The 26,384-nt window shown below is 41.1% G+C and overlaps 1 protein-coding gene across 6 annotated transcripts in view; it reads left to right on the forward strand.

The window, feature by feature from the left end:
* The window catches only part of KYNU (kynureninase), a 92,962-nt gene that overhangs the window by 31,593 nt on the left and 34,985 nt on the right, over positions 1-26,384 (forward strand). For 4 of the 6 annotated variants that reach the window (XM_081929500.1, XM_081929496.1, XM_081929497.1 and 1 more), the window contains 6 exons: positions 341-402; positions 2,438-2,509; positions 5,477-5,551; positions 9,193-9,339; positions 23,980-24,078; positions 24,598-24,671. In XM_081929500.1, the coding sequence (XP_081785626.1) occupies positions 341-402; positions 2,438-2,509; positions 5,477-5,551; positions 9,193-9,339; positions 23,980-24,078; positions 24,598-24,671 (529 nt within the window). The remainder of the gene's footprint in view (positions 1-340; positions 403-2,437; positions 2,510-5,476; positions 5,552-9,192; positions 9,340-23,979; positions 24,079-24,597; positions 24,672-26,384) is intronic. The other 2 variants (XM_081929499.1, XM_081929498.1) reach the window with 2 other exon arrangements.

The raw sequence follows: 26,384 nt of genomic DNA on the forward strand, positions 1-26,384 counted from the left end.
GCAAAGGCACACTAGTACTGAATTTGACCAAGTTGTTAATGATAGCAACAAATCAACAGGTAGATTTCAAGGAAGGAAGTGTTACTGCTTCATTATCTGCTTTATTTGCCACAACAGAATGGTAAAAATAAATATTTCCCTGTTAGAATGGTGTACTATGTCAACAGGGGAACTTTTTTTACTTAAATTTCTCCGTGGTGACACATGAAACGTGTATTTACTTCTCAGTCATTAGGGAGACATTGACTGCAAGCCAATGTCATGAGGTTTTCCACAGCATTGGCACAGACCTTGCACAGGACAAAAGAAATAAGGAAACATCTGCCTTATTGCTTTTCAGGGGCTCATAAAGAAGAGGTAGCATTAATGAACGGCTTGACAGTTAATCTGCATCTCCTAATGGTAAGTCATAAGAATTTCTTTGATAGATATATCTAGTTCAGAATTCTGTTTAAAAGAGAGCTTGATTCCTCCGTGTGTGTATGAAGGTATTTGTCCATGAGCATCTGATATTGAAAGCTACACTGTCTGTGAACATGAAGATTCTATTTTAGTTGTCTTTTTATTTTAATAATTTATATAAATGCCACAGTTTCTAAGCAATGTCTACTAGGAATACTGGAAGGATAACAAAGGGATAAAGCATAAAATAAAATAATAAATCAGTTAAAATTAACCATAAAATTAGAAAAAGCTTGCCTACTTAAAATCATGGATCTGACTTCGATGGATCAGTGAATGCCCTTTTAAAGTCTTCTAACCTAGTTTCCAGCACCATATTTCAAAACAATGCATTCTGTAAGTTATAATAAAATGCATTATAATTTAGGTGTTGTGTCAGGGTTACTTCTTTTTATAGCCCTTAACAAGAGTTTGGGTGGCTTTCTGTCATGTATGATCTAGTTGAGATTCCTGCATTGAATCGGGGTCCCTTCCAACTCTATGATTCTTTGATTCTGTGATTATATGGTTCTAAACCCGTGAGGCCATAAAATCCTTATAAGGAATCATAAGTGGTCTTCTAATTATCTGTGTGCAATACTTTGTTTACAATTTACAGCTTACCACAATTATCCCTAATGTCAAAGCCCCAGTTTTTCATTAATAAACATATTCATTGAACAGTTTGAATTGGAACAAGGTCATGCTAGGAAGACATCTCAGGTTGGAAGCCTAACTGCAAAGAGCCCTTTGCTGCTGTGAGCATCTGCAGGGCTTTCACGAAACTTTTCATTGGCTACCTTGTTTACACAATAAGGTTAGTTCATTCCCAACCGCCCTGCCCTATGAATTTCCTCTAGGAGTTCTACCCACCCACCTTACCCTTTTCAAAGCACTATCAGATGCTCACTCCTGTTACTTGCTTCTTAGGATTCCACATGCATCTCTAAAATGATATTTTGACTTCTCTCCTGACATTATCAGAAGCTGTTTTAGTTCTGAACCACTTATTTGCCAAAAGAGTGTGGAAGTAAATTTTCAGAGGTCATTGGCAGAGGCAGACTAAATATATTAGATGAATGACAATCAAGGTGTGGTCAGGGAGATAGGGAGGGATAGGCCCTGGTGTGTGTACCCTGAGTAAGTCAGACTTGTTACTGTATGGTTCTTGCAGTCAGTTCTAACAATATACTTGGTTACCAGCTTAAACTAAAGAGTAGTTTATTTGAGTAACATACTTGTGAGCAGTGTATGATGAGAGCCATAAATTCATGTGACATTGCAGTTCCTCTTTCATAGAAATAAAAATTTGCAGGTCCCATGTTACACTACCCATGCTAGTATACTGCACGCACCACGAACACATCACTTTGTCACTGAGTGAGGACTAGAAATAGAGAATTGTTGAGATTGAAATCTTTATTTCCCAATATTCTGAGCAGTCTTTCTATTGCAAATAGAGATAGAGATAGATGCCCATGGAACTTGTATTTTTGGAGTTAGGATACAAGTTTCAGGAAGTATTAGGAGCCCCAAATTGTTCTCTTGCTTTGATCAAAGGCCAAGTAAGAAACAAATTCCCACCCTACCCAGCAAACCTCCTTCCCTGCCAACCTCTGGTTTTTTTTCATGCTTTCAGTTTACTTACGTAGTGCAGACACATTTCAGCAACGCAAGCAGCTGTGGAGAGAAGGAAGGCTGGAGAATTTAGCTACCATGACGGCATGCAGGAACCATTCATCTTGTTCCTCCATCAATTTCCAAAGAACTGGGTTATATGTTGTTGTTGTTGTTGTTAATACCCCGCCCAGCTGGCTGGATTTTCCCAGCTACTCTGGACAGTTATATATCTATTTCGTAACTGTATCTTGCACCATGTTGATGTGGCTGGTTACTTCTGAAAAAAGTTGCGACTTAGGGGTAGGCCCACCTTAAACTAATGAAATGAATAAGTATTAATAATTATGGACTAATAAATATTTTACCCTTTTTACAGTTATCATTCTTTAAGCCTACCGCAGATCGCTATAAAATCCTTCTGGAAGCCAAAGCTTTCCCCTCCGACCATGTAAGGAATTAATATTGCATAATATTTGTGTTATCCATTGTGACTTTCAAAAGCATACCAGCAATCCTGTCTCATTATTTATTACCTGATCCTCCTTTAGAAATAACAGGAAATCTGGTCATGTACTCCTGGGCTTGACATATTTTACTGATCATGCCTTTATTCTTTTTGTTCAAATAAAAACCTTGCACAAGGAAAAGATTGAATGGCCATATTGATTTATTAGTCCTTTTAAAGACATTGAACAAGCTGTTGGTCTAAATCAACAACAGGTTGTAAATGTTTTATTAATTCTTGTTTCTGTTTTACTTTATGAAACCAAATCAATACAAAGCTCACAACATTAACAGTTTTATATCCCTAGACAGATAGGGAAATGCTTGTCCATGGTGCTTTAGATTACTAATTCAAACATCATTTGTGTGCTATAAAATGAGACAATAGCCCATGCATCACAGATTGCAGCAAATTAATCTTCAGATTTGTGACTCACTGCTACTTTATCAAACTCTGTAAACACTCAGAAATTGATGGGATATTTGATCACTGAGGCACTATAAAAATCTCTACAAATGCAACTCACATAGGGTGCAATTCAGACCCTTTCTGGGCTGCCAGACAATTAGTTGACATGACACCTTTTTTCCAGCTAATATTCCTTTGTTGCTCATATGTTGTATGAAATACAGACATCTTCCTTCAATGCAGTAGTTTAGTTTTGGGGATATTACAACAATTTTTCAGCTTGGAAACTGCACCTGTAATTTACTTTGCATGAATGGGTGTCTCCTTCACTTCAGTGAGAACATTTCCCCCTCCATGGAATGCATACATGGGGTTCCTTGCTTGGATTGGAATGATAGTGGAGGACAAAGAGTTCAAGTCCCCTACCCATGTAAGAATTTGGGATAGGGAGTTATGTATGCACTGACAATTCACTTTTAGAAAACCCTGCATTTAAAGGCACAACTGCATAACTAATGTTAGATGTTGTTTGAGCCATAGACAGATTCCAAGGCATCTCTGTGTGTCTGCCCCAACCTGCCTTCAGCTAGCCCATCAATATGGTTTTGCCCTTCCACCCCCGCATGGAGTTCTACCTCAAGTTCTGGCAACCTTCTTTCTACGTCCCAAGCTTTGTTAAGCGGCCCCTCCACTTCTCCAAACCTTTCTGTTTTAAAAAGGAAACTTTTTTTCCCTGCGTTGGCATCACACCCCTTCCCTGTAAACTTGGCAACCCCTTTTTTGCACAGACCCCAGGATCTTTCTTTGAAGTGTTGATGTCCAACCACTGTTTGATAATGGCTTGCATCAACTAGCCCAGCCAGGCTAGATTGCATAAGCTAAACTTCCACATTTCAACCAGTTCAGGAGAACTTCTGCAGCCTGTATATCTCCTTCAGTACCCCAAGTATTAGCTAAATTCTGACATTCATTAATTTCCAACATTCACTAACTTCCTAGAATTGTGAGGGCCTTTGCACCTTCAGACTCTGGTATCCCAGATCTATAACAATATGAAACCAAGGAAGAGCTGTGTTTTTGTGCTTTGGTCCCACACGGCTGAGGGTTGCATAGAAATAATACAAACATCCAGGGAGGGCAGATTGCACGAGTGTATTCCATGTAGTTGGCATTTTTCTCCCAGTGTGCTGAGTGGGAAAGACCCCTCAAAGGTCCTTTCTCTTCAGTCTTTTACCATTAACCCTTGTAGCTGTGATAAATCCGATGTGGCTTCTGCCTAGTCTGCTTTCTCCCTGATTGTCTCTGCAGGCTGAGTATTCCTCTTATGTGCTCTGGCATACATTACCCAGATTTTAAAAGGAAGATAGTAGCATGCCTTTCCTCCATCTGATACCACAAGACAGTTCTGCAACTAACTCTCTGTTTAAAGGAGATTGAGTGTGGGGAATGGGGGCAGTGCCCCTGTGAGATTAATACAACTTACTGTTTTTTTTGACTATCAAGCTGGTTATACTGAATTTCATTTTGTTCTGCAATAACTACTGTATATTTTTTATTATGATTTCTATTCGTTTCCCCAAGTATACCCATTTAGCAAACCTACTTCATAATACTATGCATAATCTACCATAGAGGTTGCTGTTGGAAAGTTATTTCTTTCATTTGTATCAAGCCATGGATACAGTTCCAGAGGACTGGTTTCAGGCCAGGGGTTTGGATGGAAGCTAAGCGTTTTGAGAGTGAATTCCTAATTTGCCTTTTCCACATCAACCAGCTGCACTCAGCTAAGGGGTGGGTCCCAAGAAAAAAGCGACAGAAATTCCTGTGTTTGCATATAGCATCATATCCGAAGATCACTGGGGAAAACCATGAAGATTAGCCGAGTACCCAACCCCCAATAATCTTTAGAAGCACTGAAGCAAGAGGAAGATAGCAATGATCTGTGTGGGCTTAGCAGGGCCTTTCGCTGTTAGAACATGTCAACCATACCACTTAATCAATTATAATAATAATAATTATCTACTCTGACTGACAGCAGCTTTCCAGGCTCTCATGCAGAAGTCTTCCACATCACCTGCCACCTAGTCCTTTAAACTGGAGATGCCAGGCACTGAACCTACAACTTTATGGATGCAAAGCATGTGCTCTACCACTGAGTTATGTCCTTGGATACTGGCCCTTGGATAGCTCAGTTGATTAGAGCATGATGCTAATAACGCCAAAGGTTTGAACCCTGTAGGGACAGCTGCTTATTCCTGCATTGCAGGGGGTTGGACTAGATGAACCTCAGGGTCCCTTCCAACTCTACAATTTTATGATACTATGTTTCTATCGTTCCCTGAATTGCAAAGAGGACGAGACCATGTAGAACTGGAAACATTTTGCAGAGATTTGCCCAAGCACATCATGCACACACATCCTGATCATTGTTGCTATGCGAAAGAAATGCTGCTTTTGTTGTTTACATTTGCTCATTAAAAACAATCCATATTTTATTTACAGTATGCTGTTGAGTCTCAACTCCAGTTTCATGGGCTAGATATGGAGAGCAGTATGCTTATGATAGAACCACAAGAGGTTTGTAATGGGTATTTGATATTGATATCAAGAATGGATATTGGTATGCTTATGCTTTATTTTCTTTGCAACTTATTATAAATAACCTATTGTGAACTTCTGAGACAAGAAAACTAAATGCATATTATTATTAGAATCTCCTTGTCTTCCCAGATCTACTTTTTTGTCTAAAAAGCTTCCACGTCGATGGATGATTGTGAAACACCTGCTGATGCTATACTTGACTGTATAGGGGTTATTCATCGCACACTGTCTAATATAGTACATTTCTGTTAGCAGTTTGCTAAAGTATATATTCAGTTTTCAGTGTAGCCCTCCAGTGGTTCTTCACAGCAAATTCCCACATCCTTTTAAACATTCATGAGTTTAAGAAGTGATTTGGGATTTTACCAGCATTGATTGTGAAGGTGTATAAAATACTGACAGTGAATTGTTATAACTTCATTGTGCTGTGCATTCAGATCATCTGAATCAGAACCTGTATTTATGATTTACTTGCTCAGCCTTTATATTTCTTTCTAATGTGAGATAATTTGTATTGTCACTAATGTGACCTTGGACCTGCATACTTAAAGGACTACTTTCCCCCATAGAAGGCTGCCCATTTTCACAGACCATAAAAACATGGGCAGGAGCAACTGGGGAAAGGGTGTATGTGTTGTTGTTGTTATTTTGCAGGTCTCATTGACATTTCATTGAAATAGAAAAGAGAATGCCCTTACACTATATATGAACACTGTATATATCAGCCTGGCAACATTTGGTTGAACCAAAGCCAAATCTTTGTGTATTATTTCACTCAAGACAACACTGTGCCCCAAATCAATTGGCTGCTGAGAGCCCTGAGTCCTTATATGACCTTCCAATTCATGCTGAAACACACTCACCTAAAGCCCAAATACTCTTCTATTCAGAAAAGTACAGATGACAATATTTGTCTTTTGTGCACCTAAAAATTTTCCTTTGTGTTGCTGCCCTAGTTTTTGTTCATCATCCTCAGTCTATAACTAGTCTTGGAACCCTGAACATAGTGTGATTTCAGGTGGAGGGGGAATTGTTGCTGAGATGCACTCAGTAGAGTAGAGCCACACCCACTGTGAAAAAATGTTCTCCTTGCACCAGACCTTCCCCTCTCCAGGGGGACTTATTCTCTGAACACAGGAAAGTAGATTTTAGGTGATGCAGTGGTACTTTGGTTTAAGAACAGCTTAGTTTATGAACAACTTGGATTAAGAACGCTGCAAACCCGGAAGTTTTGGTTTGTGAACTTTGCCTTGGAATAGGAACATGATTCGCTTCCTGTTGAGTGTGTTACATTTGTAAATTGAGTCCCCTGCTGCTATGGGAAAGCATGCCTTGGTTTAAGAACACTTTGGTTTAAGAACGGACTTCCGGAACAGATTAAGTTTGTAAACCAAAGTACCACTGTATATAGACACATATCCCGGGCAGGTATGATGAAAGACCTTTTTAAAAAAAGAAGAAGAAGAAGCATTAGTTTAAATGAAATAGATTTTATCCACTCCTCTAAGCTTTAAATCTTACATTTTTAAAACCATTGTTTCATTGTGGGTTGTTTCTTACTTTATTACAGTATTAGCTATCCTGATTTTATTCATAATTAAGGGAATTTACACAAATAAATATGTTTCCACTTTATTATTTTGTATGTGTTTTTAGGACTGTATTAAAAATGGACTTACATTTTTCAATATATATTTAAATCATGTTTTTTATTTATTTTTAAATGTTACTACAAATCTAAACTGAATAATCGGAAGATGATATTCCTTACATTGAATACTCCTACACTGATACTCGTATGTTCCTCAAACTGTACTTCCTCTGAGTATATATATTTGTGAGCTTCAGTATATGTGAATCTCAGTATGTAGAATACTCTCTGTTTTATAGAAGTTCTATGAAGACTTCATACTGTTTCCTTTATTACTACAGCAACACGTTTCTGCTTGGAGGAATATGTAATTAGGATCGTTATAAAAGAATGCCATGAAGAACTTTTGTTACTTTATAGTAGAACTGTTGATGACCTTTTGATTCTTGAAAAAAAGTCCCTTTCCAGAGAAGTGAGAAGCTACTCTCAAGTCCTTGATAGATGTTGAGAGATCGTTAAGATAATAGGAGCTACTTTCAAATCAGCAAATCTTATCTCAGCTCTTTGCAGTGGCATGTCTAATTTCATTTGGAGTTTTCACTGCTTAATTGATCCCTTGGTGATGGTGTGTTTTACATGATCCCTTGCTAAGAGGAAATGAGGAAAGGGAGTGGGGGATACAGGCTTTAAAGGATAAAAAGTGATTCCACCCCCCACCCTGTACAAATTTCTCTATATTTAATGACTTAAGGGTTTTTACATTTTTGAATTATATGAATGCTATTGTTTCTGAAAGACAAATACAGTAACATTTTTAATAGCTTTCTGTGGGATACTAAGTTTGTCTTAAAAGTGTGAAGAGGGATGCGGGGGCTGCTTTTTAAGTCTTGTGCAGATGTTAGAACTGAAAATGTCATATAAATAGATTGCTGAGTCTTGACCACCTTGACATCTTTATGTTGTTGTGTATATGTCAGTGGTGACATGTTAGGACAATTTAGGATGTCACTGAAATCCTAATTTGGCAGGGAACCACAGAATGCACAGTGATTGACACTGCTTTTCCCTTAAGATTGGCAGTGTCCATCAACTGGGGTGTGTGTGGCTATGCTTTAGGCTATGCACACAGGTTCACATAAGAAGAGCTCTTCAGAATCAGAACAAAGGCCCATCTATACCAGCATCTTCTTTCCCACAGCCATGTAACTCTGGTGAGTCCACAAGCGCAGTTCAAAGGCGTTAACTCTCTCCCGCTGTTATTCCTCAGAAACTGCTATTCAGCGGCATATTTAACTCTGAATCTTGAAGTTCCATACATTCCACATACTGCCATGATGAACACCTGTGGTTATAGACACATATTCTGTGGATTTTTAAAACTATATGAAATAGTGTACATTATAACATTTTGTGAAAGGCTGCAAATAATACGACTAAATTAAGGCTCACAGGAGATAGAAATGTGGCATGTATGGACAATTGTCATGTGTCTATATGGTGATACCATAATTTCCATTCTCAATTGCGAGTGTCTTAATTTTAGATTGGAAAACTGAATCTTCTATTGATGATGCATCGTTAATAGCAAGCTGGGCCATAGCTTCTTGGGGAAGACTCACAGTAGTCACCAGAATGTCCCCCTCTGTGTATGCTCTTTGAATCAAAATGTACATTTTTTTACATCTTAAAAAACAAGAACAAAGCCAGTTAAAGGAATCTTGAAGTGTTCAGGCAAGCAAAACATATAAGGAAGCAACGTGAATATCCTTTTTAATAATAATGATAATGATAAGAATAGTAATAAGAATAATTTACCATCTTGAAGCTATGTTACTAATGATCATTCACCCATTCAAAGGTTACTCCAGGGCTCTTACTTTCGTAGATTACTGCCATGTTAAGGATTTGCTTTTGATCGCTTACTGAAGTCAGCAAGGCACATCATAAAAAATAGATTATGAAACAAGAAATGACAGTTTCAGCACTGCCAGGGTTGATATAAAATATGTGCTTAAATTTATTTCAGGGGGAGGAGACCTTGAGAACTGAAGATATCCTTGCTGTAATTGAGAAGGAAGGGGACTCTATTGCCATAATTCTGTTCAGTGGTGTGCAGTACTACACAGGACAGCTGTTTGACATCCCAAGAATAACAAAGGCTGGTCAAGAGAAGGTACAGTTGCTACAGTAGTAAAGATTCACACATCCTTCCCCACAAAAAAACCAGAAACCCTTCATGTTCTTGACAGGTTTGACACTTTTGTGAAAATGAACCAATGACAAATGTCACCAACAACCAGGCCCACCAACTCTATGGGGCCAAAGTCTCTTTGACCCCCCTCAATATCTGTTGGGAAGGGGCTGGGCCCCCTCAGGGGACAGAAGAGGCTGAGCATGATGCGGCTTCAGTGGCTGGCTCCTCCTGAGCATGAGAGAGTAGGAGCCTCTGGTCATTGAAGCCACGCCATGCTGGTCTCCGTGCTTGGCCTTCTCCAGGTGATGTAACGTATGCATGATGTGTGTCGCACACATGATATCACACATGATACACACATAACATCACATGTGTACCGCACATCGGGGCCCTGATTCTCAGGAGCAAGTTGGCGCCTCTGCCAACAATGGTTCAAGTAGAAATCAAAAATGGTTTGTTGCAAATGTATATTGGTTGCTGCTAGGGAATAGTTGTGCTGGCTAAGTGTTTGACATAATAATGAGCAGTCTGCTTAACAATACTAATACTTAAACAAATTGTCTTTTTTAAAAAAATAAATTGTCAATTCAGGAGATACTGTTGAGGGATAGGGCTGGGAAGTGAGAGGCTTGTCAAAATAGAATATTAAAACTGCACCCTTTTTCTGCTATTAAGCCTGGCAGCCAGACTGAGTTAACCAATGTGCTAAATTAAGGTTACCAGATGTCCCTGCTTCCTGGGGACAGTCCCTGGATTTACAAATCAGTCCCCATACAAAATCAATTGAAATTGAAAAGTGTCCCCGGATTAATTGAAAAAAATCTAGTAATCTTATGCTAAATGTGCTGTAACGTAGAGCTCCACCTGATGCATCAGCTTTTCTGTACAGGCATACCTCAGGGATATTGCAGTTCCAGACCACCACAATAAAGTGAATGTCGCAATAATACGAGTCAAAGAAATTTTGGGTTCCCAGTGCCCTTAAAAGTTATTTTTAAACTGTACTGTAGTCTATTAAGCCAGGCCCCCTTGGCTGCAGGGGCGGAAGTGGAAAAACTCGGCTCCAGCCCTAGCCAACTCCATTCCCATGGACAGTACAGAGGCTGTAGGGGCTTCTTTCCTTTGGAAGTGGCCAGCTGCCTGGAGCTGCACCCACATCCTCATAGGGAACAATATCTGCAAAGCACAAGAAAGTGGAACTCAATAAAAGGAGGTGTGCCTGTATTTGTTCAAAACTACCACCTACTTAGCAAAAGATTGCCTGTGTTTTCTATTCGTTGACTCCTTTAACACTAGCTAGTAGACAAAGTTGAAAGGTCTTGAAGTTTCACTCATTTGACACTTGAGTTCCTCCAGTGTCATTGGAACCTATTCTCTGCCTTAAACTCCAGAAATGTTGTATAAAATGATCTCCAAATTGACTGCATTCACACTCCTTAAGTGCTCTTCTGTGTACCATGTCAGGCCTAACTAGTTCTTTGTCCCAACCCTTTCAAGAAATACCCAAGTGCTCACATAGTTCAAAGATCTATTCATGCTGCTGTTGTGAAAAACCATTCCTCTAATTCTCTGGAGAGGCTTTATATTTCAAAGCCAACCATTTTGGGTGTGAGAAGCTTTTCATCAATGAGTGGCACCAACAATTTTATTTATAAAAAAATCCAAGAATTAAGCACATCCTCTCAGGTCTTCCTTAAAAAACAACAACCAAAACCCTGTAATCAACTTTATACAATTAGTATTGACAGCTGTTGCCTAAGATCTGGGTGTATTCTGTTCATCTAAATCACACATGCAGAATTATGTATCCAGAATCTCAAGAAAGGTGGTTGTTTTTTACAGCACAGTCTTGTGCACATTTACTCAGAAGTAAGTTCAGCTGAGTTCAGTGGGACTTCCTTTCAAGTAATTTTTTGAGTTGGTTGTTTAAGGCCATTGTTTTAGTTGCTTAGGCTGTGGAATTATACTTGAAAACATCTGGGCAGTGTATGCTAAGATAAAGTAGGGAAGGAAACAGGACCTCCATATGTAATGGGTTTTGTTCTTGCTAGCAGGCATGCCAAGCTATACAATAAAATTTGCAAATGAATGCACATTTTATTAATATTCACAATCTGTTCAGCTAGCAGGATATTTTTTGGTTAGGAATTAAGGTTTTATTAATGCAGAGTATACATAGCATTCTCCTTGACCAGCTCTTAAAAGCCATGTTGAATTTAAAGGGCTTCCGTTCAGGAGCTCTCCAGGGAGCAAGAAGACTATCTCAGTGGGTGGGTGAAGGAACCCTGAAGTGCAACCTTGACAAATCTAGCTTTTTAGCATGCTTTGCTTTGAAAGTTTGGGGAATAGGTGACAATGTATTATTTGCTTGTTTATAATATTTATGCCTCCTCCAATGCAGTTACAGTGGTACCTCGGGTTAAGTACTTAATTAGTTCTGGAGGTCGTTCTTAACCTGTAACTGTTCTTAACCTGAAGCACCACTTTAGCTAGTGGGGCCTCCTGCTGCCACCACGCCACCGAAGCATGATTTCTGTTCTCATCCTGAAGCAAAGTCCTTAGCCCGAGGTACTATTTCTGGGTTAGCGGAGTCTGTAACCTGAAGTGTATGTAACCTGAAGCGTATGTAAGCGTATGTAACACTGTACTAATAAGAGAAGAATTAATATATAAAAAACACATAAGCAGCTTTGTATTTACGCATTAGCCTGACAAACATAGGTAAGAAGGGAACTGGATGTTGGTGATTGCATGCAGGAGAATGAATGGCTGGTGGAGGAGGGACAGAGTACCTCGTTCATATTCACATAGATGTGAAGTAGGCTCTTGCAGGAGGGATGGTGTTCTGAAACCTCCTTCCATCAACCCTGAGCCTACTAGCAAACATTTTTTTCAGGCTAGTAACTGTTTACGAACTTATTTACAAGGGATACATAATATGATACCTTTGCAATTCAGTGATGTCTTTAAAAAGCCCTGGTGGGAAATGTTCACTACCCAGGCTGCAGATAGCACTGTTGCTGATACTGCTTAAACTCCTGCTCTTTGAAAGTGCCATGATGGCCATAGTGGGAAATTATTCTCTCTTCTCTCCCTGCCCCCTAGCAACTAGGGTCTATGAGGTTTTGGTCCATGGGGGTGGAGTTTCTCCTCACCAGGACAGCTGTACGCTCTGCAGCTCTTGGCTCTTCTCAGTAGCCTGATGAAAGTTCTGAACATGCAAAATGGGGAGGGAGGGCGGATGATTGAGGAAGCGAGTCCCGGCCACGCCCCTGGGATTGGCTGGCCGGGCTCTGACGTGGCTGGGATCCCCCAGGCAATGGGGGACAAAGTCCCCCATTGCCCCCGGTAGGGAGTGGGTGACCGTGCGGTCCACCGCAACTCCTCCCCACCGGGAAGTGGAGCGGATTAATGGAAAATGTTCACTGCTGGGCCTTCGACACTGCTGCTTATTCTGGCAAGACTGGCATTTGTGAGCTATAAACTCGGTACAAGTTCCACATGATTATGGCCTTGAGGTTGTTGCTAATTTAGTCATTTAATCTTGTAAAGTTGTGGCAAGGAACCACTGGTCTGCTGGCGTAAATAAGCCTGGCAGGGGCCCAGTTTGGCTCGCAAGGCAGTTTTCCCCAAGCCATGCCCACCTGCCCCGCACCTATGGAGTCTGGAGTGGGGCAGGTAAAGAAGTGGCTCCTTTCTGAAAGCAGGGCTTACAGATGTTGATCAACTGATTGTCAGAGCTCATAACTCATTTGCCTTTGCTGATGTGGTTTGATTTCATGGTGATGTCAGGTGACTGAAAAGTGGGCAGTGGAATTGGAAAGGGTTGAGGGAGGGGGAGGCTGGGGGAAGGTCAGGATCTGGTCTGCTGGTTGGATCCAGTTCCACACCCCTGCTATAAAGGAACAAAATTAGGCACAGTTTGCATGGTGGACTGTTGTTTTTTTTTTAATGGGCATCCATATTGTCATGTTTTACTCACTTTATTTTTCAGAATGATCTGTACTGGGACTAGAGCAATTGCAAGGCCAGTTCAACATAGCCAGATCCACTGAAACTTTGTATTCCTTTTTAGTTCCAACACATTAAAAATGGTCAAGCAAGTTGAAGCTTAATTTGCTTCAAGATAAGAGGTGTTTGTGTATTTCATCAACAGTTGGTTCAGTGTCTGCCTTTCCCCCAACTCAACAGCATCTGCTGTTGCAGTATTTTGCATTCTATCAGGAGGGCCGGTTTGCTCCTGGTGGTACTGACAGTATTCCTATTCAGCTCAGCAATTTCACAGGAGACAGGCAGATTACTGAGTATATCACCTCCATGAGGTAACTCATTTTCAGTGACTCATCCTTGGGGAATTTACAAAAAAGACAGACTCTACAGACATATCTCAGGGATTCTTTTTAACCTCAGGAATCAGAAAGAACAATTGTCAATTAAGTGTTCTTATCAAGAGGTCAACAGAATTTCAGGAGGTGTATCTTTTATTGGATGTGCCTTATCTAGCTAGAGACATTTTTAAAAAGCATTGCAGGAATTGAGAGAGTCACAGTGGACATGCTAGCAATGCTAAATAGTAAATGAATATCCTAATACATATCATTCTATTGATTAAAAATTGCTGCACAAACTGTTGATACTTTTTCTAAAACAGTACAATTTTTAGCTTTATTAAATTTGAGCTGTGTCTAAACAGAAATGATCTAGACATCCTACAATAGTAAGAAATCCATTTTCATGTAAACAGTTGAGTTTCAATTAATTAAATATTAAAACTAGATATTGTATCTAAAAAGTAGCTAGTCTTTATGCGCAGATTAATAGTTTACTAAAATGTAACACTCATTTCAATAAGATCACTAAGCATTATTCTAAAAACAAGTTCTTTCCATTATGTTCTGAAAATCTCTAAACTTAGGATCAGGAAATTCTCCCTTTGTCTGAAATAGAAGGCTACTTCATGAGTAATACAGTACACATACACCATGCCCTAGTCCTAATAGCTGAATTTTTTGGGGAGGTAAGGGACAGCCTTAAGCTAGACGTCTTCTGCTGAGCTTTCTTAACAGATGGGTTTCATATTGAGAAAGATGTTTCCTGGTAGGCCTATCAGCGGTTCTCAACCTGTGGGTCCCCAGATGTTGTTGGACTACAACTCCCATCATCCCTGAGCTCTGGCCTTGCTAGCTAACGGTGATGGGAGTTGTAGTTCAACAACATCTGGGGACACACAGGTTGAGAAAGGCTGGTAGATAATTGCATCTCCTTCTGTAAGTAAGAACATTCAACACATTAAGCTACAGATCTTATCTTTAGGCCAAACTAGACATTATGGTGAATATATTGCTGCTATCAAAAATGTCAGCCACACCTGTTGTTGCCAGCTTATTCTCTATATTATCTAATAGATTATATTTGTCTCCTGATGTCACGACACCCTGTGTTGGTCTGCCCCTGTTCAATATTATTAGCTGTCACTTGTGGGAGGTGAGAGTGAAAGCACAGAGCACCATGACATTGGTAAGTTCATAACTTATAAAAATGAAATCCTGAATATTAATAAAAGAAGCAAAGCAGATGAGAGCCATTTTGTGAAAATCTGTGCTGTGCAAATATTTATTTATTTGGTAGATAGATTTCCAAAAGAAATCAAAAGACAGTTTTTCCTTTTGTAAGTTTGTAATCATTGTTTGAAAACTTGCTTCAGTAAGCAAGTTTTAAACACAATATAAAAGAAGGAACCCACACACAAATGCGTTCCTGCCAAGATTGGTGGTGGACGATGGGTTTGAAAGCATTTTGCAAAATAGTTGTCCTAGCATGGTTGGATGCTTTTTCTTTATCAAAATACAACCACTAACCATGTCATGAGTTTGTAATCCGGTTTTATATTACATGCTTTCCCCCCAACCCATTCAGGAAGCTTTAAAAAAAATAAAAAAATGATTATTTCAGAAAACTTATGACTCTTTCTCCCAATTTTGTCTTTTATAAAAGAAATATTTCACATTGATTATTTGTGAAAATTACGAGTTTAAACTACTGTACTACTGCTATTGTTGTTCTCAACATTATGCGGCAACTGAGCCTGTTCATCCCACCTGTTTGGTGGTGGTTGTGATTTGGCCCCTTAGAGGGCTTCCCCCTGCATAATTTTCTTGGGGTACTCCTGAGTCTGCTTTTGCTTCTTTATTGTTTGTGGATGGTTGGAAAATGAGTTCACTATTAATTAATGAGTTCACTATAAAAACTGGCCCTGCGATAAAATGTTGCATGGGACTGCTCATGTTCAGAGTTTCATTCAAATACTAATACTTACCTCTAGGATTCTCCATTTAATTCTTCTGGTACATGCCTCCCTTTAGATTGTAAATAGTGTCTTATTGGCAATATAGGGATTAGCAAACTCATTATGAGTCTGCTATTAATGCATGTCAGCGTCATCAACATGGTGCTCATGGGTGCTCATGCGTCATCAGAGGCCTTCCCTGGCACCCACAGGATATCACCCTCTGGCTGAAGATAGGTTTGAAAGAAGCATTCTATTGTAGCCCATATAATAGGCTGTGGGGTGTGTTTGGTTGTAGGGTGCATCACTATTCATGTGTAATGAAGCCTCAAACATGGCCTCAACTCAAACAAGTCACTGTTCAGAGAACTGCTCATTATATTAATTTAGTTTGGTTAAAGCAAAGTGGATGGTTTTGGGCAACATGTTCACCACTCCCAATGTCTGTCTTAAAAGTGGTGTGATAATTCACCTAGATGAGTAATTATATAATTAAAAATTAAAAACACTTCTAATGTCATCAGAAGAAAGTACATGTATAAGGGTATATTTGGAATGAAATCTATATTTGGAAAGAAGTCTAGACCACAGTGTCTCCATTGCATCTTATCAATTGATTTGTGTCCAGATAGCTAAATCACACTTTTATCATTGGCACATGATAAAAATACTGAAAAGGACAATGAGGTTTTTGCTGCAACTTTTCTGTATTGGTATTCATGAATAGAAGCTAGGTGATGTTATTGTAATTTGTGACATCGCCTCACCTCAGTTTTTCTTAAGTACATAATGCTTCTGTGACTGTTTACTTGGAAGTAAATGCCACATGCTAAATGAGACAAAGAAGTGTATATAAGATTACCACTTCAGACAGCTAACTGTCTTGGAGAGTCACTGCTTGAATATTATGATGTTTTGGATTTTTGTGGAGGCATTAATATGTTTTCACCCATGCAATACAAGCCATTTCATCTTTCCAATGCATAAAGCCTTTTATAAGTCGTCCCCAAACCAGTCCTTTTTGTGTAACTGTTTTATTCAAAGGGATTTTCTTCTTTTAGGAGCAGAGTATATTGCAGTATTCTTATGAGGTTGTGCTTTTATAGTATTTATACATATACATTGAATATTGCATATACTATGCATATTGCATAGTCCTGCAATAACCTATGTTGGCAAAATGGTAATGGTAGCAAGAGAAGCTCAGCAAATGAAACCTTAACTACTGCTGGAGAGTTCAGCTAAGCTTTCCAGTATATAATAGACTTTGGAACATGGATCTTGATAAGAAAGTATATATGTAAGAACTATTGATCTGTGCTCTCAGCTGACTTCTCACTTGATGGTCAGATCTGGACTTACTCTGAAGCAACTGAGTTCAATATCAGGGGGCAGGTTTAGAGTGAGGGAAGATTCTGAATGAATTCCACAGTATGCATGGTGTGAAGAAGTACTTTATTTCTGCCTGTCCCGAATATTCCAGCATTCAGGTTCATTGGATGGCCCCAAGTTCTAGTGTTATGTGAGAGGCAGAAAAGCTTTTCTTTATCCACTTTCTCCTTACCATGCATATAGCCAGATTGGGTTTAATGCTAAACTCTGGTTAGTTTAAATTATAGCTGTATGCAAAGAGCTTGCATCTGTGCAAGCCTTACTTCTGTCCCTTCGCATAGTGCTAAACTATGGTTTAGCATTATTTTTTATTATTTTGTTTATTACCTTTGTATACTGCCCTTCTGCTAAGGATCACAGCGCAGAGCACAATATAAAAATACAAAATGAGAATGCAAAATGTGCGATATTGATTGATTGGATACGTGACCGTCTAATTGGTTTACGATCGCCAATTAACCCTTTACCACGGTCCGGCACGCTTCCTCACGAACTGCGCACTTCTGCTACCGTCTTGGTCACGTCGTGCAGAGTAAAACACAGCGGTAAAAGACTGTCGCCTAGCTTCAGATAAACTCAGAGAGCACTTAAGTCCATTTACAGTTGTTTATTGAAACATTTCAACAACAGAATCCAGGACTTCTTTCAGCCATAGCAAAGGCACGTCTTTCTCTCTCAAAGACCCAGAGAAAGTGGTTGACTCCTCCCAGCTTCTAAAAGCTGACGTCGGAATGTGACGCACACCCAGAACAACTTAACCCGTTAAGTTCTGGATTATCACACCCCCTCTTGCGTCGGATTCTGACAGGACCTGTGGAACATCCTCAGCAAAACTCTGTGAGATCAATCCCTTCCCCAATGCTTTGCGCCCTCTCCTGGCGTCCCTGTTAGGCAACTGTGGAACCACCTCACAACTCTCAGAATCGCACTGTGCGAAACTTACCCATGCACCTGTGGCCTGGTACCTCTCAGGTGGAATACCCTTTGTTGTGCAACTGGACCGCCTAGGTACAAACTCAGGTGTTTCCTCTGACTCACTGTGGTCAGCAGGTGTGTCCACAGCATCACGGGATTCCCCCTCTGACTTGAAGCGTCTTTGAATCCTTTCCATTACACTCACAGGGGAACTAGGCTCACTCTTGGGCTCTCTTTTAACAACTTGTGGAGATGCCCCATCCTGCTCTTGACCCTGGTCAGTGACCTGGTCGTCATCAGCAGATTCAGCCTCTCCTTCCTCCTCATCAGAACTGTCCTCTGGATCAGAGAGACATTCTGAAAGAACATCACGCTGGACAACAATCTTTGGCCTTTCATCCTGCTCAAAGAATTCAGCGTGTTTACTGATCAGCACTTTACTCTGATCACCTGACGGGTAAGCAAATCTCCATGCACATGCTGCTGGTTCATACCCACAGAAGATCATTTTCTGGAACTTGGATCCATCTGGCCCTCGCAAAGCCTCAGGCACCGGCACAGATGCAGGTGATCCAAACTTGCGCAGAAAATGAACCTGAGGTTTCCTGCCATGCAACAAAGAAAACGGTGTGTCACCTACCAGTGAATTGTAGACACGATTCCAGGTGAAGCACGCGCATCTGGTTGCCTCCAGCCAAAACTTAGGAGGTAACCCAGACTCTGAGAGCATCACCTGTGCAGCCTTAACCAGAGCTTCACTTCTAAGCTCTGCCACCCCCCTCTGCTGGGGATCAGTAACTGTGTGACGTATCCCTTTCTTGTGAAAGAACTTCTGCAAAGCAGAACCAGTGTACTTAGCATTTCTGTCACTGATGACTGCTCTCACCCTGGTGGAGAACCTCTGTTCTACCTCCTCAATCCAGCTCCTGATCAGCTGTGCTGCATCCTCCTTGGACTTGAGAACAAAACTCCAGGTGTTCTGCGAAAAACTGTCTTGAATCGTTAGCAGAAACCTGGCCCCTCCCAGACTCTGTTCCTTGACTGGACCGAACAGATCTATGTGTACCAGCTCAAAGGGTTTAGTGGTTACCCTTTCCACCTTTGGGTAACTGCACCCTTTTACCTTTCCCTGTCTGCAAGTGTCACAATTAATGGCACTTCCACAATTTTTAATTCTACACCCCTTGGCAACCTCAGGTAGAGTCTGCAAGTCTTCTACCGACCCATGAATTGTTCTCTGATGTCATACGCAAGCACATGTGACATGAGCGGGAATTATAGTACGCTGATTGGGAACTGTAGCACGCAACGCTTGTGCTTTCTCAACCTTCCCCTCACCCCCAAGAGACGTTTTAAGAATGAAAAGATCATTCTGCCCCTTCTTGACCTTGGCAAGTATCCTCCCTTCCTTGGAGATTGTACAGACAGCATTTTCAAAACAAACTTTGAACCCCTTATTTAACAAATAAGGCACAGACAAAAGACAGTGAGGCATCTCTGGGATGGTGCACACTTCGATCTGCTCCTGCAAAACAGAAAGGAACAATGTAGCACAGTTAGTTACATTTCTTCTTTGTCCATCTGCGAATAAAACAGTCTGTCCCGTGGAAACTGCTTTGCAATTCCACATCTTGACTGCAGGTGTCTCTGGAACCATGTTGCGGTTAGCTGCTGAGTCAATAACAAAGCTCAGCTCAGTGTTCCTCACACAGCTGTTCTCAAACAAAGCCATGCTTGCAGAGAGCTGATAAGGCTCCTCTTCGCGTTTGGCACGTCCACTTCCCCGCCTGCCCGCCTGGCCAGGCTTGTTGCCATGGAAACCCGGCTGGTTCCCATGGGAAGTGTCCTTGGCAACATCCTGCTTTGATTCTCTGCTCCGGTGGGGGCAATTGCGACGCAAACGTTCAGCTCCAGTGGAAAAACACTGCCCGGGGCTCCTCCCTGCTGGCCTGGCCTTCCTTCTTCTGGAACGGCGCCTCCCACCAGCCTCGCCCCCTCTGAAGCTCCCTTCCACTTCAGCACTTCTAGTGGAAAGTTCTTTAAACTTGCCTTTGGAACTCTTCGCCCCTCCGATCTGCTCACCAGCGCTCCTTGAGGCTGATTCAGGAACAGGGGCTACTTGTCCAGCGTCTCCAGGGCCCTGGCCTCCTGCCGAAGCTTCACACAAACTACGCAGCACATCCCAGGCAGCCCTCGCTGATTTTACACCCTCCAAGTGGGGCCTCAGCGATGCATGAACGCATGCTCTGAGCATCTCAAGCTCTCTTTGCAGTCTCTGCTGGCTATCTTCAGGCAACGCAGCCTCACAGCCTGCAACGCCAGCCTCTTCTGCTTCTTGACTGAGGGGTGGTGGCTCTCTCTGGCTTACTTCCCAAAGCCCTGCAACCAGGAACCACCCCTGTACTCTTTTGCTCCAGGTTTGCCAACTTGTTAAAGTTAGCTTTTCCAAGGGGATTTCCTCAAGGACCTGGCTGGCTGCCATTCTCCCGTTCTCCCAAGGTGCCCCTTAAGCTGTACTTACTCCGTACCAGCTGCTTCGGCTCTTCCTTTCGTGGAGAAACGATCCCCAGCTGCTCTTAGCTTCCAGCTCTCTCAGCAGCTCTGCTTTGTAGCACCAGGCAAACTTTTGCGTCTTTCAGCCAGCCGCTTGCCTCCGGCTTGCCTCAGAACGCTGACTTCAAAGCATTCCGGCAGCCTCCAGCGACAGCTTTACGAGCGGTGATTGACCTCCATAACCTGTGCGATATTGATTGATTGGATACGTGACCGTCTAATTGGTTTACGATCGCCAATTAACCCTTTACCACGGTCCGGCACGCTTCCTCACGAACTGTGCACTTCTGCTACTGTCTTGGTCACGTCGTGCAGAGTAAAACACAGCGGTAAAAGACTGTCGCCTAGCTTCAGATAAACTCAGAGAGCACTTAAGTCCATTTACAGTTGTTTATTGAAACATTTCAACAACAGAATCCAGGACTTCTTTCAGCCATAGCAAAGGCACGTCTTTCTCTCTCAAAGACCCAGAGAAAGTGGTTGACTCCTCCCAGCTTCTAAAAGCTGACGTCGGAATGTGACGCACACCCAGAACAACTTAACCCGTTAAGTTCTGGATTATCACACAAAATACATAATAAGAAAACCAACCAACCAAAAACCCCTTCCCACAAACACATTTAAAAGGCCATGAAATGTTCACTTAGTCAAAGGCCTAGTTATAGATAAACTTTATGCCTGGCACATAAAGATATGAAATGAAGTCTCCCGGCGAGCCACCCTGGGGAGAGCATTCCACAAATGGGGAGCCACTGCATAAAAGGCCCTTTCTTGTATTGCTGCCCTCCACGCCTCTAAGGATTATTGCAGCATCTGGGTCAGGTCTTATTCGGAAAGCCGGTCCTTGAGATATTAATATCCTAAGCCATTTAATGTTCTATAGGTCAAAAGCAGCACTTTGAATTGGGCCCAGAGTCTAATTGGCAGCCAGTGCAGTTGGGCTAGAATTGTGTGACTTGCATCTAACGCAGCACCAAGTAAGCGTTCTGTCAGCACAAGGATTTACACTTGTGTAATAGGATTTCCCCTTCTACCTGGCCCCTTACACCCCCTGTAACTGTACAGTGGTACCTCGGATAAGTACTTAATTCGTTCTGGAGGTCCGTTCTTAACCTGAAACTGTTCTTAACCTGAAGCACCGCTTTAGCTAATGGGGCCTCCCGCTGCCGCCGCGCCGCCGGAGCACGATTTCTGAAGCAAAGTTCTTAACCTGGAGCACTATTTCTGGGTTATCGGAGTCTGTAACCTGAAGCGTATGTAACCTGAAGCGTATGTAACCCAAGGTACCACTGTACTGGGGTTTCCCCAAACCCTCTGGTATGTAACCTGAAGCGTATGTAACCCGAGGTACCACTGTACTGGGGTTTCCCCAAACCCTCTGGTATGTAACCTGAAGCGTATGTAACCCGAGGTACCACTGTACTGGGGTTTCCCCAAACCCTCTGGTATGTAACCTGAAGCGTATGTAACCCGAGGTACCACTGTACTGGGGTTTCCCCAAACCCTCTGGTATGTAACCTGAAGCGTATGTAACCCGAGGTACCACTGTACTGGGGTTTCCCCAAACCCTCTGGTATGTAACCTGAAGCGTATGTAACCCGAGGTACCACTGTACTGGGGTTTCCCCAAACCCTCTGGAGCAGATTTTGGGAGGGAGCAGTTTGTGTGGGGCGTAGGAGAGGGAGAGAAAGTCTTGTTGCACAAGTGTAAATCCTTGTGCTGAGGGGACACTCAGCACTGCATTGGCTACAAGCTTCTGTTAGTTTAAATTATAGCTGTAAACAGAGAGCTTGCTTCTGTGCAAGCCTTACTTCTGAAGCAGTGAAACAGGTCACTGTACTAACTCTATTGAAAAGAAGTCTTGTTTGCTGTGATGTTATGTGTGATGATTCATTTACATAGTTGCATATGATGAGAAGCTGTGAAAGAGGAAGAACAAGTACTTTCAGTCAGTATGTTACCTAGTCACAAGATGATATCTGCCTTTATCTGACCCTCGTAATTTCGCACCAACATGTTTTAAATGTGTAACGCATACTCAGCTTCTATCCATAGTCAAGCCATAATTAACTTTCATTAGGTTATCCTCCTGAGTACACCTTCTTGCAAAATCACATACAAAATGTCTTTCCAGTTCAAATCATGCTTGCCCTGTCCAGATTCTTTGCAAGAATCTTAGCAACCTGTCAATAGAATATTGTCTCCCTTTTGCCCACCCCTTATATAGTTTTTTAAAATCCATCATTTCTAGCTACATTTGACAAGTGATGAGGCCTACAAGTTCATCCCTTCATTTTGAAAGAATTTTATAGGCTGACAGCCTCATTAGTGGCTTCATTAGAATTAGCACATCACACTTATAAATGCAATTACTTTCTGAGAGCTACATAGTTTAGAGGAGATTTAATATACCGAAGTATTGTTTTAATAATTTAGATGGAGCATAAGAAAGAACTCAATAGTCTCAAGCTTTTGTGTTATTTTTAGGTAAAGATACGGGAATTTATGCCCTCGCTATTCATCTTCACACCTTGCTTATAAAGAGACCTTTAAAAAAAAAGTAAAATATTCTTTAATTTGTAGTCCGTGCACAAAATGTGCCATCGTTTTTCTTCAGTTTCATGAATACTGCAGCTTTATAATACTAATTTTTGTATTATTCTTTACTTTAAAAATGCTGCCATCAAGTGGTAATTTCTATGCATGCTTACATAGTTCATTTCTAGTATTTTCTTGGAGTTTCACATCAAAATGCAAGTAAGGCCCTGTAGAGCCTGCCTTCCCTCAGAAATCCTCAGTAGATTTTGAGAACCTGCTTTTTCACTTGCTTCCAGTTGTGGGCAGCTTATTTCCATAGTATGGAACTATAGTAGATGGCAGAGCAATCCTATACATATCTGCTCAGATGTAAATGCGGCTGAGTTCATCATTGCCAACACACAACATACTTGAGACTTCCCAAAGGGTCATGCTGTTGTTTAATCAATGTACAGTTGTTCTTTGCTGGGGGTTCAGGTATGTTTCCCACAACTAGTATTCTCAGGTAGGAAAAGAGCATGTTCTAGGCATGTACAATATTTGATCCTACCAAAGTGAATCCAGCCCACCCACCCTTGCTTGCTTATGTCTCTGTGACTGAGGGGAGAGGGAGCCTGGGACCACAGAAGAGCTGACAGGAAGTCTGTAGCACCAGGCAGGCCCCATCTAGGTTGTGAGTTGCATTTGCTTTCATGAGTCCTGAGATTGAGTGGTTTTGGTATACTGGTGGTTGTGTCACATATTTTTCGGGCCACAGCTAGCAGTCCTCTTACAATAGCGTTGTGCAGAGCATAGTTGTGGAAGGGTCATGTTGCTTCTTGCATCATTTCTAGACAGATGCAGCCCATTTTGTAGCTTTCCAACCATTACATTGCATGGAAATAATGATTTCTGTATATACAAAGCAAACTTAAAATCACTTCTTTGTCCATAAGGGCTGCTTTGTTGGATTTGACCTGGCTCATGCTGTAGGCAACGTAGAACTGCATTTACACGAATGGGGAGTTGACTTTGCCTGCTGGTGTTCCTATAAGGTGAGAATGTCTTTAGTATTCTGGAGTATTTGTAATACAGTTAAAAATCAACAGATATTGCAAAAGCAGCCAAACAGAACAGTTGGTTAAAGACTGAAGAGAACTGTTCATTATTTGTTTCATATAAACCTGTGTTATATGTGTTACATTTTAAATACATGTAAGCTAGGTAAGCTGCTTCATTACAGCTTTGCCCTCAACAGTTGGCAATTCAAAACATGGTCATGAAGAAACACTTTCAAAATATGCTGAAGGTTCTGCAAGATTGTAGGAAAACGGAAATCCACTAATATGGAGCATCATCTGAAGAAACCACTTTACGTGCTCTTAGCCAGTATTACAAGAAGCTATGCAATTTAAAATATAAAGCTGTTTTAAGGAACACTTTCCTTACTGGTTCACACTCGCTCACATTATACTTAAATCAAAGTCAGTCTGCAGTTTCCAAAGAGAGGTCAGTTATGCTATCATGCATGATAAAACTAAAAATATATGTAAATGCTGACTTCTATCTTACAGTACCTCAATTCGGGAGCAGGAGGTCTAGCCGGTGCTTTCATTCATGAGAAACATTCCCAGACTGTAAAACCAACGTAAGTATATTTCACATTTTCAAAAGACTATCCTAATAATCCTAATAATGAAGAGTTTGTTAAACACATTTTTTTATTTGTGTGTGTACTAACATATACAATTCATTTATTTTTGTGTGTTAAACCCAACCCTACAAATGGAAATGTATACTAAGACTGCAGTCCTATACACACTTACTTCCAGAAAAGTTTTTCCCCCTGAGCATTCATTTATAAGATGATGCTGTAAGCCAGCTAGTGTTATTTTGCAGGAATACACAGCTTTACAAGTAACAGTGTTAATACTTTTTTAGACAAATAAAACCCATCTGAAGAGAGAAAACAAGCATGGTGTTTGAATTGCTGTTTCAAAATTGTGATAACTTGCTTTGTTTATGCGCACACACAGTCTATTTTGCCTTCATGGAGATTGATATCAGCTCAGTCATACATAGCAGCAAACCAAAATTTCTTAGCGGTATTCTTTTAACCAGGGAATCAAGTAATCAAGAAAACCACCTCCTTCATCCTCGTGATTCTTCATTTTGAAAAATAGCTTCCTAGGAACTAACTGCTTCTACTTCCTTGAGTATTCTTTGTTGTTTTAAACAGCCTTGATTTTCTGAGACTATGGCACTGGGACTGATCACACTGAAAGAATACCACAATGCATTTTTATTTTATACATAAATAAATGCATGAAATATATTTTCGCTTCTGTGTGATAGAACTGCAAGAGTGTGCTAGAAGCACAATAACAGGTTCAAATCCACGACCCTGAGATCAAGAGTCTCATGTTTTACTGACTATATAGTATGGAGAATTGACAAAGACTGAGATAGCTTTTCTTTTTTTAATGCTATGAAAATATGGAGAGCAAAAAGTAATATGGTGATAAATGTGTGTGTGTGTAATATTGTATTTAGAAGTAGGTAAGTGTAAGAGGTTATATGCAGCTTGCTGTCAGTTGCTGCATATACAAGGAAGCTGTTATAGGCCTTTGTGGTTCATAGTTAAACCTGTCAGCATTTATACAAGATAGGAGGATTCAAAAGGTCACGTTATGGAAGGCTAGTTAATTAACATTCTGCTGGCTTATATTGACTCATAGTTATAAACCAATGGGATGTCCGATAATAGAAGTGATTGTTGGTGAAAGGTCTGAAATTGTATAAAAGCACATTCCCAGAATTGCTAAGGATCAATGTGTGGCGTGCATGGGCACTGTGAACAGTTCAGGCAGAAAAGAGCCTGAGGAAGTAGCAGGCAGAGGAACAGGAGTTGAGATGAAAGGAAGGCAGAAGGTATGAGAGTGACAGCAGGAGGCAGTTGGCCTCAGGAAACAATAAGGCTTAAGACGAGATACATGTATGACCTGACCCAAAGACAAACTTCAGGAGAAGCTGAAGGAAACTTGCCAGATCTTTTCAGCCCTGTATCTTTCCATTAAGTACTGAATCAGAGAGCAGGTGCAGTCCGAAATGTGAAGATTTTGTTGCCATGCCACCACCACCTCTTCTACCTGGGCCATGTGGGGGCGCCCATTAAGCAGCAGTGGTGATGGACATTTCTGGTGATATTTGAGTGGCCACTGCTGCTTCTCCACTAATGGCGGGGGGGGGGCAGGGGAGGGTTCACCAACTTTCCAGAGCTGATCATAGGCACTTGCAGTGCAGTTCAGCAAAGAGAAGAGGAAGTAGAAGCCCCATTGCATGAGTGGATGACAACTTGGGC

This window comes from Podarcis melisellensis (genome assembly GCF_964234715.1).
Source record: "Podarcis melisellensis genome assembly, chromosome: 1".
In the NCBI taxonomy this organism is placed as follows: domain Eukaryota; kingdom Metazoa; phylum Chordata; class Lepidosauria; order Squamata; family Lacertidae; genus Podarcis; species Podarcis melisellensis.